This window comes from Trichechus manatus, unplaced genomic scaffold, assembly GCF_000243295.1.
Source record: "Trichechus manatus latirostris isolate Lorelei unplaced genomic scaffold, TriManLat1.0 scaffold00145, whole genome shotgun sequence".
NCBI lineage: Eukaryota > Metazoa > Chordata > Mammalia > Sirenia > Trichechidae > Trichechus > Trichechus manatus.
Window position 1 is genome coordinate 6,761,085 of NW_004444081.1, and position 19,928 is coordinate 6,781,012.

The 19,928-nt window shown below is 37.7% G+C and overlaps 1 protein-coding gene across 2 annotated transcripts in view; it reads left to right on the forward strand.

The window, feature by feature from the left end:
* MAEL (maelstrom spermatogenic transposon silencer) overlaps window positions 1-19,928 on the forward strand; it is a 51,800-nt gene that overhangs the window by 14,017 nt on the left and 17,855 nt on the right. For both annotated transcript variants that reach the window (XM_004385772.2, XM_004385773.2), the window contains 4 exons: window positions 2,395-2,519; window positions 3,221-3,275; window positions 3,401-3,542; window positions 19,265-19,327. In XM_004385772.2, coding sequence (XP_004385829.1) covers window positions 2,395-2,519; window positions 3,221-3,275; window positions 3,401-3,542; window positions 19,265-19,327 — 385 coding nt within the window. The remainder of the gene's footprint in view (window positions 1-2,394; window positions 2,520-3,220; window positions 3,276-3,400; window positions 3,543-19,264; window positions 19,328-19,928) is intronic.

Consider the following 19,928-nt stretch of genomic DNA (forward strand, 5'->3'; position numbering starts at 1 on the left):
AGGAAAAAGTCAAAAGAGTTTTAGGAGATCAGCAGTATCTGAACTTCATTTGAGATCATTTTCTCATGGCTGAAGAGTACTGTTCAGTATTTCTCTTAGCGAAGGGTCTGCTGGTGATAAAATCTGTTTTGTTCGTCTGAAAATGTTTATTTTCTTGAAAAATATTTTCACTGGTTTAGAATTCTAGGTTGGCAGTTATTTTCATTCAGTACGTTAGAGACTTGATTAATTTTCTTCTCGCTTTCTTCGTTTCTTTGAAAATTCAGCAGTCAATCTTATATCTTTGTTGCTCCTTCGGAGGTTGCCTGTCTGTTTTTCTGCTGCTTTTATTATTTCGTTTTGGTCTTTTGTTTCAGCAGCTTTTCTCTGGTGTGCCTAGGCTGATTTTATTTGAAATTTATCATTCTCAATGTTTGTTGTAGTACTTGATATCTTTCATCAGTTTTGGAAAATTACCACTTTTTCTTTTTAAAATATTACTTCTACTCTATTCTCCCTCTCTCTTCCTTTTGGGATCCCAATTAAATGTATATTAGAACTTTTCATTGTATCCAGTCTAGCTCTTAACATTATTTTCTGTATTTTCTGTTCATTTCATATTCTCCTTTCTTTATTCTGGATGTTTTCTTCTGCCTCATTTTCTAATTATGTCATTTGTTAAATCCATCTATTGAGTTCTTTAGTTAATTGTGTTTTTCAGTTTTGTAATTGATAACTGCTAACATTGAAAATACTCTTTTATTTCACTTAATATAACAAGTCTGGTTATTTTAAAGTCTTTAATAACTCTTACAAAAAGCTTCTCTTTGGATATATGCAGTGTGTTGGTTATCTTGATGTTCAGTCAAGTTATCAGATCTCTTCATGTTTTCATATGTTTGGTTGTTTTTGAGTGCTCAATAATATATATGACAACTTGTTATTTCTCGCCAAAGAAGATTTATGATTGCATCTGGAAGAAGGAGTCACTAGTCATCTCAGATTACTTTAATAGAATTTCAGAGATTGAGATAATTTACAGTCAGTCTATTTTCTAGTTGAAGTTAACAAAAAAATGGGGGTGGGGGAGAGGCTGTGGACAGATTACTTCCGAAAGATCATCTGTAAAATTGGTAGCTGGCTTCTCAGCATAAATAATGGAAGCCAGAACTCATTGGAATATTTTTTAATGTTTTTTCTTTCTAGGTCTGGACCTGTTGAAAATGCTGATCAGTTTCTCAGCCTCTAAATCTCCTCTTCCAGAAATGCCAAATGCCCTTAGGGGGAAAAAAAAAACCCAAATGCCAGATTCAGTTCTTTAGGATTTCTTCTCTCCAAGATCCTGGGCCCATAGTTACTCACTGATGTTTTATTTCTGCAGTGCTTTCAAGCAGATGTTTCCTTATATTTGTCCAACTTTTCTCTAGTTGTTATCAGAAGTGGAATTCCTCCTGTCTTCTTTTTTTTAATATAGTTTCCAATTCCATGCCAAAATTCATAATCGAATCTCTTTTCTCAAATATAGTAAGCATCATTATTTAAAATCTGTATCTAATAACTTCAGTATCTGGACTCCCGTGGGTCTCTATCAGCTTTATTTTGGTTCTCATATTTCTTTGTGTACCTGGTTTATTCATATACAGTGTTTGAATTAAATGATTGTAGAGTAATTTGAGGCCTATGATGATGATACCTTCTTCCGGAGAGGATTTACATATTTTATGTTCTTCCAGGGTACCTGGGGCACTAGCAAGTCAGGTCCCCAAAACTGTCAAAAAGCAGACTTCTCAGCCATTCAACTTCCTTTTCCAGAATTGGCAAATGACACCAGGGGAGAAACTGCCCCAAAAGCTAGACTCGCTTCTCTGAATTTCTGTATTCTTCTCATCTTGATCCAATAATTCTTCACTGCTGTGTGTGCCCTTGATAATACTCAAGCTTTTTTATTTTTCGCGGAAGGGTTGGTCTGAATTACCTGGTCTATGTTTTACTCCAAGTAGAAATCTTTGACATACAACCTTTTAAAAAGTAGTTGTTACTATTTAGTTCTCCAGCCTCGTTAGTAAAACACATTCACGAAAGGCAGCATAGCAGTAGTGAAAACACTACAGGTTTGGTCACTTAACAAACCTGAATTTGAGTCCTGACTCCATTACTCTCTAGCTATTAGCTTAAATCAACTTCTGTGATTCTCAGTTATCTCTTCTCAACATGTGTATACCACCTGCCTCATAGGATGGCTGTAAAATTATGGGGTAAAATATGTAAAGTACCTAACCATAACCAGGCTTGGTGCAAGTGCTTAAATATGAGTTACGCATTGCCTTCTTCTGTACTCCCACTCCCCAATACCTACCCCATAATATTGTCCTGGTCAAATTTTGAACTCTTTTTCTCCTGTTTTATTTCCTCCAGGTGATTCTAGTCACAAGATTCCTATTTCAAACTTTGAATCTGGGCGTGACCAAGCAACTGTGTTACAAAACCTTTATAGATTTATTCATCCAAGCCCAGGGAACTGGCCACCTATCTACTGCAAGGTAATTTCAGGTTAAGAATTTGTTGTACAGTCTCCAGGAAGCATATTTGCTTGTGTATTAACTGTATGTGTTAAAAGATGTTCATTCTGAATTATTTTGAATATAACTAGATACGATACCTAATTATAGGGATTTTGGAGGCTAGAAAAGCTGAACTTACTTCTGCTTTCATAGATCTCATGCTTTTGAGTTCCTTCTGAAATATCTTCAATATCCTTTAACTCTGAAGAATGGATGTTCTAGTCTGTATGCCCATTCTCCCAAGCAGAATTATTTTTTATTCAAAACTGTGGAGCAAGCCCTTGCCCCTCTTTTTGTCATCTTTACAGAGTCCGTATTCTTTATTTTGTGTAAATTCTAGGCTAGGAGTCGAAGAATCGGTTTCTAACCTTAGTACTTATTAGTACAATCATGAACAGATTTCCTGATTATTTTCTGAACATTGGTTTCTTAATTAGGCTGTTAAGTCTCACTTGCTTTTCGTAAAGTATATTAATATTGCTATACAGATGTTAACTGGTTCTTAATAGCAGTAGTCTTATATCATTTATGTTCTTTTTTTTTACAATTTTTCATTTAGTCATCACAAAGTCTTCAGTCTCTCCCACCCCTTCCCAGTTGGAAAGGACAGTGTTAATTAAAAGTAACTCAAGGTAAGAGAAGAGTAGGAAACACAAGTAATTGTTTTTTTCCTTCTCCAGTCTGATGATAGACCCAGAGTCAACTGGTGTTTGAAGCATATGGAGAAGGCATCAGGTAAGTGAAACTCTTGGTTTCTGCCAAAGTGCATTATAATATCTATATTTGTTTCCATTTTGATGTACATATTTTAAGTACCTAAATTCACTAATTGTATGCATTTCTGTATTTACCAATGGAAGGTATCAGGCACGATCTAGAACTTCTTACTGTGGAGGACCTTGTAGTGGGGATTTACCAGGAAAAATTCCTCAAGGAGCCCTCAAAGACTTGGGTTCGGAGCCTTCTAGATGTGGCCATGTGGGATTATTCTAGCAACACAAGGTATTTATAGTGACTTTGTACTTTTCTAAACTGAGGAAATATGGTAATACTACTTGTATATGCACATAGGCTCACCATTAGTTAGAATTGACTAAATGGCAACTAACAACTTGAATATGCTTTTTTCTTTTCTTTTTTTAGCAGTATTTTCATATAAAGCCTTGGAAGCATTACATTTCCTTGAATATAAGATTCCACTGATTTTAAGATACATGATTTTATGTACCACTAAATATTAAAAACAAACTGCTAAATAAACTGAAACAGTGCTTTCTTATCAGAATTTTTATACTGATGAAAGAATACTTTTAGATTGTATTTAGGCCTTTTTCAGTATATAGAACTCTGGTACTTACATAAAAAGGACTGTATAAGTGAAATAAATTGGCAGAAATATTTAATTTTTATTATGAGATAATTTCAGACTTATATAAAAGTTGCAATGACACTACAAAGAAGTCCCATATATATCTCAGATTCCCCAGTTGTTAACATTTTGATACATTTTCCTTAGAATTTTCTCTTTAAATATATACATACTATTTCTTTTTCTGAACCATTTGATGGTAAGTTGCAGTCCATGATGTGTCTTTACCCCTAAATGTCTTCAGTATGTGCTTCCTAAGATCAAGAATGTTGTCTTACATTACTACAGTAATCAGAATGAAAATACTACTATTGACATTACTTTTATCTAATCCAAAGACCATATTCATATCTTCCAGTTGTCCTAGTAATGTCTTTTATAGCAAAAAAAAAAAATTCTAGTCTAGGGTCCAGTCCAGGATCACACTTAGTTAATCTCTCTCCTTTAATCTGGAACAGTTCCTCAGTTTGACTTTCACAATCTTGACATTTTTGAAGAGTACAGGCCAGTTATTTTCTAGAATGTTTCTCAATTTGGATTTGTCTGTATTTCGTCATGATTAGACTGAGATCATGGGTTTTTGGCAGGAATACCACGAAAGTGATATTGTGTCTTCCTAAGGGCATATCTGAGGACGTAATGATGTCAGTTTGTCCCACTTAGATGTTAGATAACTTTGGTCACTTGATTTAAATAGTATCACCAGAGTTCTCCATGGGAAAGTTACACAGTGGCTGTAACAATAGACTCAAACATAGCCATGATTGTGAGGATGGTGCAGGAGTGGACAGTGTTTTGTTCTGTTGTACATAGGGACGCTGTGAGTTAGAACTAACTCCATGGCACCTAACAACAATAAAACATGGCTGCTTTCACACTACAATGGCAGAGCTGAGTAATTCTGACAGAGACTGTAAAGCCGAAAATATTTACTATCTGGGCCTTTACAGAAAAAGTTTGCTGACCCCAGTCTAGTAGATTGATGGAGAAGGGCTAATGAGTACAGTATTCCTTGCATTTTTGTATGTTTAAAACTTTCTATTGTCTTGAAACTTGGCTGGAGATAAAATCTTTGGTTTAAAGTTTATTTCCTTGCATTTCTAGAAAATGCAGCTTAGTGTATCGCTTTTGAGAAGTTATGTCAGTTAATTCTCTTGGCCTGTTATTTTTGCCAGAAGACCTTAAGAATACTTTTTTTTTCATATTTAGAGTGTGATAGTTTTAGTAGGATATTTCTCCGGAGTTTATTATTGCAGGTCAGTTTCCCCAGATACTTAGTAAGCCCTTTCAGTATATAAAATCAGGTCCCATTTCTGGGGATTTTTTTTTAGATTATTTTTTGATATTAGTGCTGTTCCATTGATTTTTTTTCTTAAGGGAGTCAAATACATGTATGTTTGATCCCCTTATCTTTCAGTCGTTTTCTCTGACTTTTGTTATTTCTTTTTAAACTGATTTTTATTATCATGATTTGCTGCTTTCTTCAGTTTCCCTTATTAACTTTTGATTTGTATCTGTTATTCTTTGGGCACCTTATAATTTAGTCTTAATTTCTTTGCTGAGTTTAGTCAACTCTTGTTTTATATCCATTTCTGTTCTTAGTTTTAACATTTTTCATTCAGGATATGTTTTAATATACTCAAATTCTTGTTTGAGGATACTTAATTCAATATAGAATGTTCTTATAAAATGTTAGGTTACTGTTTTCTCCTTCATGGTGGTTTTTGGGGGGAGGAGTTATAAACAAAAGTGTTTTGATTTTGATCTCAGGATCCTAAATTCTCCCTCTTGCTTTTTTCTTTTTCATGCATTTTCCAAAGGGCTCCTCTCCCTTTCTCTTAATGTCTTCTGCCCAGAAACATCATCTTAAAGACTGCCTCCTTGAGTCCTACAGGCACTTTGAAGTCCGTTTTCTGTAGTCAGTGTTCTGACCTACAAGGACCCTATTTCTGTATCTATGCACTTAAGTGGACTTTCTCATTGTAGGGGTGATTTTAAATTAATACTAGGCTTTCCATTTCTCTTTTCTCTCATCCCCACGTTTTTTTTCTGAACTCCACTCTCCATGTAAAGCTGTATTTATACAGCTTGTGGTGATAGTTTGAAAAATCTTGCCATACAAAATTAAGTTTTATTTTTTAGTACATGTATTTGAGTTTTGTAGTGTTCTCTGTCCTTTAGTTATGCTGAAGGTGTAGATTTTGTGTGATTGGTTTGGTTTGGTTTTTTTTTTTTTTTTTGTTCTTAATCTATAAAGTTTATGGATGATGTGTTAGGATATTAGGATTTATGTAGCCACCATTACCTCAGCTACTGCCAAAAGTATTTCTAGAACTTCATATTCAGTCATTCACTGTCCATGTTTTTATACATTAGTGTTTTCGTGTCATTGAGAGTGTTGGTGATTGTCTTAGTTACCTAGTACTGCCGTAACAGACCACAGGTGGGTGGCTTAAAAGAACAGAAATTAATTTTCTCTCAGTTTTGGAGGCTGAAAGTCCAAATCAGGGTCTCAGCCATGTTGCTTCTTTCTGTGGGCCTCTTTCCATGTTTCTGGTGCCTCTGGCAGTCCTTGGCTTTCCTTTGCTTGTAGACGGGCCCTCAAGTGGCATCTGTCTTTCACCTCTGGGTGTGTCTATGTCTAGTCTGCTCTTTTTATAACTCAGAAGTGATTAAAGACCCACCCTGCTATGGTATGACCTCATTAACATAAGAAAGGAAACCACTGTTTCCAAACAGTTATGTTTACAGCACAGGGGTTAGAATTTCAACACATATGTTGGGATGACATAATTTAATCCATAATAGTGATACAGCACTTTTAAAAAGGAGAACCCCACTTTTGTCTCTGGGATTTTATTCCAAGCCACTGACACCCTTTCACAAACTTTGATGCTGGTTCTTTCTTTATCTTATCAGAAGATGTCAATATAAAGTTTTCAGAGACAAATCAGTACTTCCTCAGATAATCTTTAAATAGTTTATTGGTTAAAATTTGAAGGGTTGCAGTTGTCTGTTTACCTTCAAGAGTAATAATGGAATTCTTACATGCTTAAGCAATGACACTTATTCTCAGACTTCCCAGTAGCAGTTGTAGAGTATCTTCAATTGTAAGATGCATTTAGCTTCAGTTAAAATGGGGGGGGGGGAGTATGTTTTAGAATTGAAGAAATACAGTATTGATTTGAGTAATTAAGTACAGGCTGCAACAAGACTAGAGTAGCTTTGGTGTAAGACATTCTTTGAGGCCTGTACCATAGGGTTTGTTAAAGGTGAAACTGTTACGTAGTACCTTAAACATTTTAGTAGTAAATTGCTTTGGGCTGGGTGAGTCTACCTTTTACTGAGCTTCATAGTGTAGTAAGATTCCAATATATAGTATTTTACAAAAGAGTTTGGGCCATAGGACAATAGAAACTATTAAAATCTGTTAATATAAGCAGATGGGACTCATTTCAACGTGACTCTTAAAGATCTGTGAAAAGATCTTAAAGTTTTCGAGTAAGTTTTGTTAAATATCTCTGAAAAATGAGTAGATTTTATATTGGTGAAATAAAGTTAGACAAAGTGAATATTAGAATCGTAAGTATGCAGACTGTTAATAGCCATCATGTTATTTTGGAGGCTAACATATTTATAACTTTCATAGATCTCTCATTTTCCTTGATGCCTCTTATCATAGTTGTCCTTGGATTAATTCACTGTGTATGACACCGCAGCCTTTATTTAATTAGCAAATAATTGAGCCTTTCCTCCGTGCCAGGCACTATTTAGTACTGTACTGAAGGTACAGTGGTGAACCAGATCAATGGGATCCCTGACTTAATGAAGCTAATATTTAAGTGGGAATGAGAGATACAGTAAACAATAAAGAAAATAGTAATTTTAGTGTGTGATAAGCACTAAGAAGGAAATCAACAGGATGCTTTAATAGAGGAGGGTGGAGAAAAGTAGGCTACTTTAAATAGCCTACCTCAGTAAAGCTGAGATCTGAAGCAAGAGAATGATGTAACCATACAAAAAATGGAAGGAAGAGGAGCATCCTGGGCAGAGAAATGTGAGAGCCTTGAGGTAAAAGCTTGCTGGAAATTGTTAGATGGTCAGTGTTGACTGGAGGCTAGTAAGCAAAGGAGAGAGTGGTACAAGATGAGGTTGAAGAAGTAAGCAGGGGCCAGAAACACAGGACCTTTTTGGCTATGGGGAGGAATTTTATCAAGTAGGGAAGTGACAGTTAATTTAGGTTTCTAAAAGATACAGTGGGTTTTTAAATGAATATACTGGAAGGGAGAAGAAAGGAAGTAAGGAGTCTGTAGTTATTGGATTAATTCTATAGTCCAGGCAAGAATTGGCTTGGTCTAGGATGTCAACAGTAGAGAATGGAGAGGAATGGGTGGATTTCAGATTGGTAGAAATCAATAGACCTTGCTGATGGACTGGATGCAGGAAGAGGGAGTGGAAGAAAGAAACCAGAGTCAATGGCCAGGTTTGTGGTGTATACAACTGGGTAGATGGGGAAGAGAGACAGGAACAGGTTTAGAACATTGTGAGGCATCAGAGCTAGAGATAACAAGCAAGCGCTTGGTCATCCTGTTCCTGAACTCAGTGGAGAGGTTTGGGTAATGCCGGCATTCATTTCACTCTGTGCCAGGCACAGTTCTGGGCATTGACCATACAATGAAGAGAGACAGATCTCTGCCTTGCTGGACCTTATAGCTTGTAGGTGAGATCACTTAGGCAGAGGACAGGACCCTAACAATTTTAAAACTTGGGCAGAGGCTGACTTTTTGAGGTCCCAGTATCACTCAACCCACATTTACCATGTTACACAAATCATCATTGCCGTCTTCGGTGCTGATGAGGATTGAAAAGATGAGGCGGAAAACTAGGATCATGGATTCAATAATTTTGCAAATATCCTTGAGGGACTTGGTAGTATCAGTATGGGCACGTTTGCTTTCTTTCCCTGAATTATCTCATTCTTTTGAGTTGTGGGTTCTTATGTTTCCTTGGTTAGCTTGGTCTTCCTATCTTGGTCCTTTTCATATTGCAGGCTTTCCTTGAATGTCTGACTGTCCATGGTTATCTCTTCATATTTAGAAATGAGGCTGCAAAGACAAGTATGTGCTCGATATTATTTGGTAGGGATTATTAACTTACTAGGCTTTGCTATAGCAAAATCAAGGACTTCTGGTGACACAAACAGTTAAGCGCTCAACTGCTAGCTAAAAGGCTGTCAGCTCAAATCCACCTAGAGATACCTTGGAAGGCAGGTCTGGTGATCTGCATCCCAAAGCCTTGAAAGCCCTACAGAGCAGTTCTACTCTGCACATGTGGTTGACCATGAGTTGGAATCAACTCGACAACAACTGACAGCATAGGGAAATCAGACAGGGTAGCAGCTTATTAAGCTACAGGTGAAATCTTAAATGCTAGAATATGTAGGGGGTTTATTTTAGGTTACCAGCTCCCACTCTTGCTGCCTAGTTCTCCAAGAACCCTTCACTTCTTTGTACAGGATCAGGGAAGTTGACTGTTCTTTATGGAAGAAGTTCTGCCTCATATCTTACCCCTCTTCTCAGGGTAGGGACGTGTCCAGAATTTCAGAGCCTCTGTAGAGTTCTGACAGACAGGTCTTCTCCCTCTTTTGCTGCAGCCAGTTCCATGAGTACTGACGGCTGTGACTTCCTCTGTCCAGCTTCATCAGTTACCACTACTTCATTTATTTCCTGTTTTTCCACAGATTTGTTAAGTTCTCTTCCATGGAGGACTTTTTCTGTTTTCTTGATTGTGGAATCTATCATTTTATTCTTTGTTATATGATAGGGTTTTGGGAGCAAGAGGAGATAAATTTATGCATGTATTTAATTGACCATCTTGAACCGTGTCCACATCAATAATAATATTAAGAGATGCAGTTTAATATTTTGTTATCACTTTGGAATAATTTTTTCTTCAATTTAATGAGCTTTCGATATTCAACAAAATATTGAACAACTCATGCATAATGAACTAGACTAGGTTCGAGTTGTGGAATGACATCAAAGACATCATACATGAAGAAAGCAAGAATTTATTAAAAAGACAGGAAAGAAAGGCCAAAGTGGATATCAGAAGAGACTCTGAAAGTTGCTTTTGAATGTAGAGTAGCTAAAATGAAAGGAAGAAATGATGAAGTAAAACAGCTGAATAGAAGATTCAACAGCTGAACAAAAGACAAAGTAAAGTATTACGATGAAATGTGCAAAGACCAGGAGATAGAACACCAAAAGGGGAAACACGCTCAGCATTTCTAAAGCTGAAGAACTGAAGGAAAAATTCAAGCCTTGAGTTGCAATAGTGAAGGATTCTGTGGGAAAAATACTAAACGATGCGGGAAACATCAAAAGAAGATGGAAGGAATACACAGAATCACTGTGCCAAAAAGAGCTGGTTGACATTCAACCCTTCAAGAGGTAGCATATGATCAAGAACCGATGGTCCTGAAGGAAGAAGTCAGGCTGCACTGAAGGCATTGGTGAAAAACAAGGCTTCAGGAATTGACAGAATACCAGTTGAGATGTTTCAACAAATGGATGCAACATTGGAAGTATTCACTCATCTATGCCAAGAAATTTGGAACACAGCTACTTGGCCGTCGGACTGGAAGAGATCCATATTTGTACCCATTGCAAAGAAAGGTGATCCAACAGAATGTGGAAATTATCGAACAACATCATTAATATCATACACAAGTAAAATTTTGCTGAGGATCATTCAGAAGCAGTTGCAGCAGTACACCGACGGGGAACTGCTAGAAATTCAAGCTGGATTCAGAGGAGACATGGAACGAGGATTATCATTGCTGATGTTAAATGGATCTTGGCTGAAAGCAGAGAATGTCAGAAAGATGTTTACCTGTGTTTTATTGACTACACAAAGGCATTTGTGTGGATTATAACAAATTATGGATAACATTGCCAAGAATGGGAATTCCAGAACAGTTAATTGTGCTCATGAGGAACACCTCCCCACTCCCCACGTCTGTCAGTGTGTCATACTGTGGGGGCTTGTGTGTTGCTGTGATGCTGGAACCTCTGCCACTTGTATTCAAATACCAGCAGGGTCATCCATGGCGGACAGGTTTCAGCTGAGCTTCCAGACTAAGACAGACTAGGAAGAAGAACCCGGCAGTCTACTACTGAGAAGAATTAGCCAGTGAAAATCTTATGGATAGCAAAGAAACATTGTCTGATGTAGTCCTGGAAGATGAGCCCCCCAGGTTGGAAGGCACTCAAAAGACAACCGGGGAAGAGCTGCTTCCTCAGAGTAGAGTTGGCCTTAATGATGTGGATGGAGTCAAGCTATCGGGGCCGTCATTTGCTGATGTGGCATGACTCAAAATAAGAAGAAACAGCTGCAGATGCCCATTAATAATCGGAACCTGGAATGTACAAAATATGAATGTAGGAAAATTGGAAATCGTCAAAAATGAAATGGAACACATAAACGTTGATATCTAGGCATTAGCTGAAATGGACTGGTATTGGTCATTTTGAATCGGACAATCATATGGTCTACTATGCCAGGAATGACAACTTGAAGAGGAATGGCATTGCATACATGGTCAAAAGAACATTTCAAGATCTATCCTGAAGTACAACGGTGTCAGTCATAGGTTAATAACCATACATTTACAAGGAAGACCAATTAATACGACTGTTACTCAAATTTACGCACCAACCACTAAGACCAAAGATGAAGAAGTTGAAGATTTTTACCAACTTCTGCAGGCTGAAATTGATCAAACATGCAAGCAGGATGCACTGATAATTACTGGTGATTGGAATGCAGAAGTTGAAAACGAAGAAGGATCAGTAGTTGGAAAATGTGGCCTTGGTGGTAGAAATGATGCTGTAGATCACATGATTGAATTTTGCAAGACCAATGACTTCTTCGTTGCAAATACCTTTTTTAACCAACATAACTTGTGGCTATACACAAGGTCCTCGCCAGACGGAATACACAGGAATCAGATAGACTACATCTATGGAAAGAGAGGATGGCAAAGCTCAATATCATCAATCAGAACAAGGCCAGGGACTGACTGTGGATCAGACCTTCAGTTACTCATATGCAACTTCAAGTTGAAACTGAAGAAAATTAGAACAAGTCCACGAGAGCCAGAGTAAAACCTTGAGTATATCCCATCTGAATTTAGAGACAATCTCAAGAATAGATTTGATGCATTGAACACTAACAACCAAAGACCAGACGAGTTGTGGAATGACATCAAGAACATCATACATGAAGAAAGCAAGAGGTCATTAAAAAGGAGAGAAAGAAAAGACCTAAATGGATGTCAGAAGAGACTCTGAAACTTGCTGTGGAACGTCTAGTAGCTAAAGCAAAAGGAAAAAATGATGAAGTAAAAGAGCTGAACAGAAGATTTAAAAGGGCAGCTCAAGAAGACAAAGTATTATAATGACATATGCAAAGACCTGGAGTTAAAAAACCAAAGGAAAAGAACACGCTCAGCATTTCTCAAGCTGAAAGAACTGAAGAAAAAATTCAAGCCTCGAGTTGCAATACTGAAGGATTCTACGGGGAAAATATTTAAACGACACAGGAAGCGTCAAAAGAAGGTGGAAGGAATACACAGAGTCACTATACCAAAAAGAATTGGTCGACGTACAACCATTTCAGGAGGTAACATATATGATCAGGAACTGATGGTACTGAAGGAAGAAGTCCAAGCTGCACTGAAGGAATTGGTGGAAAGTAAGGCTGTGGGAATTAACGGAGTACCAACTGAGATGTTTCAACAAATGGATGCAGCACTGGAAGTACTCACTTGTCTATGACAAGAAACTTGGAAGACTGTTGCCTGGCCAACCGACTGGAAGAGATCCATATTTATGCCTATTCCCAAGAAAGGTTATCCAACTGAATGTGGAAGTTATTCAACAATATCATTAATACCACATGCAAGTAAAATTTTGCTAAAGATTATTCAAAAGCGGCTGCAGCAGTATGTTGACGGGGAACTGCCAGAAATTCAGCCTGGATTCAGAAGAGGATGCGGAACCAGGGATATCATTGCTGATGTCAGATGGATCCTGGCTGAAAGCAGAGAATACCAGAAAGATGTTTAAGTGTGTTTTATTGACTGTGCTAAGGCATTCGACTCTATGGATCATAACAAATTATGGATAACATTGCGGAGAACGGGAATTCCAGAACACTTAATTGTGCTCCTGAGGAATCTATACATGGATCAAGAGGCAGTCATCGGAACAGAACAAGGGTATACTACGAGGTTTAATGTCAGGAAAGGTGTGCTTTGGTTGTATCCTTTCATCATACTAATTCAGTCTGTATGCTGAGCAAATAATCCGAGAAGCTGGACTATATGAAGAAGAATGGGGCATCAGGATTGGAGGAAGACTCATTAACAACCTGTATTAGGCACCTGACACGACCTTGCTTGCTGAAAGTGAAGAGACCTTGAAGCACTTACTGATGAAGATCAAAGAATACAGCCTTCAGTATGGATTACACCTCAGCATAAAGAAAACAAAAATCCTCACAACTGGACCAACAAGCAACATCATGATAAATACAGAAAAGACTGAAGTTGTCAGAAGATTTCATTTTACTTGGATCCGCAGTCAACACCCATGGAAACAGCAGTCAAGAAATCAACCGACATATTGCATTGGGCAAATCTGCTGCAGAAGACCTCTTTAAAGGGTTAAAAAGCAGAGATGTCACCTTGCAGACTAAGGTGCACCTGACCCAAGCCATGGTGTTCTCAGTTGCCTCATATGCATGTGAAAGATGGACAGTGAATAAGGATGACCAAAGAAGAATTGATACCTTTGAATTATGGTGTTGGCGAAGAATATTGAATACACCATGGACTGCCAGAAGAACAAACAAATCTGTCTTAGAAGATGTACAGCCAGAGTGCTCCTTAGAAACAAGGATGGCAAGACTTCATCTCACATCCTTTGGGCATGTTATCAGGAGGGACCAGTCCCTGGAGAAGGACGTGATGGCTGGTAAAGTAGATGGTCACTGAAAAAGAGGAAGATCCTCAGTGAGATGGATTGACACAGTGGCTGCAAAAATGGACTCAAGCATAGCAGCCATTATGAGGATGGCATAGGAGTGGCAGTGTTTCATTCTGTTGTACATGGGGTTGCTGTGAGTCGGAACTGACTTTATAAGGCACCTAAGAACAACAGACTAGGTTCTGTGGGAAATATGGGAAAGAGTGACATGGCCATTCTTGCCCTCAGTCAGTAAAGCATGTGAAGGTATTACAACTATATGGTAATTTCTAATAACTTTTAAAAAATTCCAAAAGATATATGGTGGATCATACAGAGGAGAAATTACTTCAGTGGAAGAATTAAAAAATATCAAACACTTTATGGAATAAATGTTTTATTTGATTTTTCTGGAAAGATGGATAGAATTTCTATAACCAGATATTTGGGTTGAAGAGAGTGGCCTAAACAATGGCTCAGAGAAATGGAAAGCACACTGACTGTTTGAGAAAAAACAGTGAATCAGTTTGACTAGAGCATGAAGTGTACATATCTGTAGGATGACAGTGGTTTATAAATATAAAGCAGGTAAAGGTGGAGGTTATCTCTAAAAAGAAGTATTTTAATCTTAAAATAGGAGGAAAGGAGATCACTGAGTTCTTTTGAGATAGAGAAAAAGAGGAGTGTGAAGGCCTTTATGCTACGCATCATTTGACTGAGATAGTGCTAGTGCTTTGAGAGTAGGCTGTGAACTTAAATGACACACTCGCTTGTGGCCTGGTGTTAGGACTTCGGAGTGGATTTTCATGAAAGAAACATACTTGAGATGAATTAAAGTTGGAGCTAGATTTGAGTCGGCAAAGTAAACATTGTTAGGTGCTGTTGAGTCAGTTCCAACTCACAGAGACCCTGTGTACAGCAGGCCTGTGCCATCCTTACAACCATTGTTACGCTTGAGGTCAATTGTTGCAGCCACCATGTCCATCTTGTTGAGGGTGTTCCTCTTTTTTGATGACCCCATACTTTACCAAGCATGATGTCTTGTTCCAGGGATTGGTCCCTCCTGATAACATGTGCGAAGTATGTGAGATGAAGTCTCGTCATCCTCGCTTCTAAGGAGCATTCTGGCTGTACTTTTTTCAAGGCATATTTGTTTGTTCTTCTGGCAGTTCATGGTATATTCAGTATTCTTCACCAACACCACAATTCAAAGGCATTGATTCTTTAATCTTTCTTATGCATTGTCTAGCTTTCACATGCATGTGAGGTGATTGAAAACACCGTGGCTTGAGTCAGGCCCACCTTAGTCCTCAAAGAGACATCTTTGCTTTTTAACACTTTAAAGAGGTCTTTTGCAGCAGATTTGCCCAGTGCAATAGATTGTTTTATTTCTTGACTGCTGCTTCTATGGGCGTTGATTGTGGATCCAAGTAGAATGAAATCTTCTGACAACTTCAGTTTTTCTCCATTTATCATGATGTTGCTTATTGGTCCAGTTGTGAGGATTTTGTTTTCTTTATGTAGGGGTGTAATCCATGCTGAAGGCTGTAGTCTTTGATCTTCATCAGTAAGTGCTTCAGGGCCTCTTCACTTTCAGCAGACAAGGTTGTGTCATACGCATATTGCAGGTTGTTAATGGGTCTTCCTGCAATCCTGATGCCATGTTGTTCTTCATATAGTCCAGCTTCTCGAATTATTTGCTCAGCATACAGATTGAATAAATATGAGAAAAGGCTGCAACCCTGACGCACACCTTTCTTTACTTTAAACCACATGGTATCCCCTTATTCTGTTCAAACGACTGCTTGGTTTAAGTACAGGTTCCTCGTGAGCACAATTAAGAGTTCTGGAATTCCCATTCTTGGCAGTGTTATCTGTTCTTTGTTATGATCCACACAGTTGAATGCGTTTGCATAGTCAATAAAACACAGGTAAACATCTTTCAGGTATTCTCTGCTTTAAGCCAAGATCCATCTGACATCAGTAATGATATTCCTCATTCCATGTCCTCTTCTGAATCCAGCTCGAATTTCTAGCAGTTCCCTGTTGACATACTGCTGTAGCCACTTTTGAAAGATCTTTAGCAGCATTGTACTTGTGTGTGATATTAACGATGTTATTCAGTAATTTCTGCATTCTGTTGGATCACCTTTCTTTGGAATGGGTACAAGTATGGATCACTTCCAGTCCAGTGGCCAGTTAGCTGTGTTTAAATTTCTTGGCATTTCAGGTGAGCGCTTCTAGTGCTACATCCATTTGTTGAAACATCTCAATTGGTATTCTGTGTCAATTCCTGGAGCCTTGTTTTTCACCAGCGCCTTCAGTGTAGCTGGGACCTCTTCCTTCAATACCATCAGCTGGTAATCATATGCTGCCTCCTGAAATGATTGAATGTCTACCAATTCTTTTTGGTACAGTAATTCTGTGCATTCCTTCCAGTCTTTTTTTGATACTTCCTGTGTTGTTTAATATTTTCCCCGTAGAGTCCTTGAATATTGCAACTCAAGGCTTGAATTTTTTTTTTAATTTTTTCTGCTTTAGAAATGCTGAGCATGTTTTTCCCTTTTGGTTTTCTATCTCCAGGTCTTTGCACATTTCACTATAATACTTTACTTTGTCTTCTCAAGCCACCCTTTAAAATCTTCTCTTCAGCTCTCTTAGTTCATCACCTCTTCCTTTTACTTTAGCTACTCTGCGTTCAAGAGCAAGTTTCAGTCTCTTCTGATACCCATTTTGGTCTTCCCTTTCTTTTTAATGACCTCTTGCTTTCTTCATGTATGATGTCTTTGATGTCATTCCACACGTCTGATCTTCAGTCATTAGTGTTCAACGTGTCAGATCTATTCTTGAGAAGGCCTCTAAATTCAGGTGGGATATACTCAAGGGATATACTCTCGTGTAATTGTTCTGATTTTCTTCAACTTGAACTTGGACGTGAGCTATTTGATCTGTTCCACAGTTGGCCCCTGGCCTATTTTCTGTCTTAAGATATTTAGCTTTGGCATTGTCTCTTTACACAGCTGTAGTTGATTCGTTTTCCTGTGTATTCCATCTGGTGAAGTCGATGTGTATAGTCACTGTTTATGTTGTTGAAAAAAAGGTATTTGCGATGAAGAAGTCATTGGTCTTACAGAATTCTATCATGCCATCTCTGGCATTGTTTTTTATGACTAAGGCCATATTTTCGAACTACTGATCCTTCGTTTCCAACTTTGGCGTTCCAGTCACCAGTAATTATCAGTTGCATCTTGGTTGCATGTTTGATCAATTTCAGACTGCAGAAGTTGGTAAAAATCTTCAGTTTCCTCATCTTTGGCCTTAGTGGTTGGTGTGTAAATTTGAATAATGGTCATATTAATTGGTCTTCCTTCTAGGCATATGGATATTATCCTGTCACTGACAGTGTTGTACTTCAGTATATATCTTGAAATGGTCTTTTTGATGATGAACAGGACTCATTCCTCTTCAATTTGTCATTCCTGGCATAGTAGACGATATGATTATCCCATTCAGAATGGCCAATGCCAGTCCACTTCAGCTCACTAATGCCTAGGGTATCGATGTTTATGCGTTCCATTGCATTTTTGTCAACTTCCAATTTTCCTAGGTTCATACTTTGTACATTCCACTTTCTGATTTAATGGATGTTTGCAGCTGTTTCTTCTCAGTTTGAGTCATGCCACATCAGTAAATGAAGGTCTGAAAGCTTGACTCCATCCATGTCATTAAGGTTGACTACTTTGAGGAGGCAGCTCTTCCCCACTCATATTTTGGGCACCTTCCAACCTGAGGGCCTCATCTTCCAGCACTATGTCAGATAACGTTCCACTGCTATTCATAAGGTTTTTACTGGCCTACTTTTTCAGAAGTAGATGGCCAGGGCCTTCTTCCTAGTCTGTCTTAGTCTGGAAGCTCCACTGAAACCTGCCCACCAAGGGTGACACTTTTGGTGTTTGAAAGACTGGTCGCAAAGCTTCCAGTATCACAGCAATGTGCAAGCCACCACAGTAGGACAACTGGTAGACATGTGTTGGAAGTAAACATTATATTTTTAGGGGGTTTGGTGGGGTGATTTAGGGGAACAGAGAAGTATGAGTAAAAACTAATAAAAACATTGTCGTTTTTAGCAGTATAATTTAGATTTTGAGGCATTTTTCCCTGAAATCAAGCTTTTTTGTAGTTTTATTGTTTGCTTTAATCCTGAAGTATATTAGTTTTTTAATTGCTTTCCATTTCAAGTCTGCTCGCCAATGAAAGATGTGTATATGAGGTATAGGTACTGTTGGGGTTTAAGTGCTGGGCAAGGTACAAAACTAGAAACTAAAGATTACTGAATTCTATGTGGTAGTCTAAGCACTTAGGTTTAGTTTTAGCCTAAGATTTTATTTAGTAACACTGAATCACTTTTTTGGAAAGCAGTGGAAAGTTTTAAATCTTGTTTTTAGATAGTCTTCCATTCAGTTAGTGACCAAATGGAAATACCTGACTTTTTACACTTAACTGTTTAGCATGTTTTAATTTTAAATGAAGATTCTTGCTAAATTGAAGTAAGCTTTGTATTATGCAAATAGTACTTACTGTTCTGTGTCTAAACAGTCTTAAGTGTATACTCAGTGGAAAGATATGTACAATTATATAGTGACTCTCATCATGAAAGTATGTTGTTTTGGTGTGTGTAACCTTGTATTTAATCATACCATTTATTTTGGTTATTTCCTTTATATCTCCACTCAAACATCAGCTTCTCAATGATGCCTTTCCTAGCCTCCTGATCTAAAATGTCACTCCTTGTCCAACATTTCATACTGTATTTTTCTTTATTTTTTTCTCCTTAGAACTTACCATTATCTAACTTACTGTGTATTATACTAACGTATCCTTTTTGATCTGTCTTCCCCACTAGACTGTAAGTATTTGTGGACAAGAATTTTTGTCTGTTTCATTTGCTACTGTATCCCTGGTTCCTAGAGCACTGCCTGGCAAATAGTGTTCACTCAGTAAATGTTGGTTGAATGACTACATGTTAACCGTAGTTAGTCAGGTGCCTCTAGAGTACTCATTTTGTTTCAAGGTAAAATGTAACTATTATGATATGTGTAGTTCATATAGTATCGTGAATTTGCATCAGAAGCAGTGACATAAGGAGTCTTTCTGTTTTTAAAATATATGTATTTTTATGTGTTTGATTAGAAAACTTAACCTTTAAGTAACAAGTTTTCTTAAATGATTTCAATTAGGTAAGTTAGAAATCTGGCATATAAAAACCCTCAAGCAGTGCTATTTCAGTTATATCAGGGTATTAAAGTCCACTTTTTCTTGTACAGGTGCAAGTGGCATGAAGAAAATGACATACTTTTCTGTGCTTTAGCCGTTTGCAAGAAGATAGCGTAAGTCAGAAAGGAGTTTCTTCATAGTGCTGTTTTCTGATTTGAATTCGTCTGTGCCATTTTGCTTGCCATTGCTTTGGCAGTTGGGGCAAATCACTGTTCACTTCTATTTTCACAACTCTCTTTTAAAACAAAAATTGCTCTTTACTTCACATTACTTGTATTCTTATGTCAGTGTCACTACTTGTCTGCTAGAGTTAGCACCTGAAGAATTTGAGTGAGCCTGCAAAAGCTCTTACTGAAAATTTTCCATCTAGAGCTCCATAAGAGAGTGAATTTTCCTATCATTAAGGACATTACTTCCTTGTTATGGTGTTCAAAAATATAGACCCTTTTCTCCACATTTTGTAGTCAAAGCACCTGGAGCTCCACATCTCTGCGTGCTCTGGTACCCCCTTTACATGGCAGGTGATTGTTGGATCAGAGGACAGATAAGTGTTTGTGTTTTAGTTTTATTTCTTGTGCTGCCCTACCCCTGCTTTAAACACATGAGAATGCTGGTGGTATTTATCCTCATTCCCATCCCCTTACGATAACTGTTTTGTGGTCAGTATTGCTACCTTATTTCCATCTCTTTTCCGATTATCTAAATTTTTTTCAC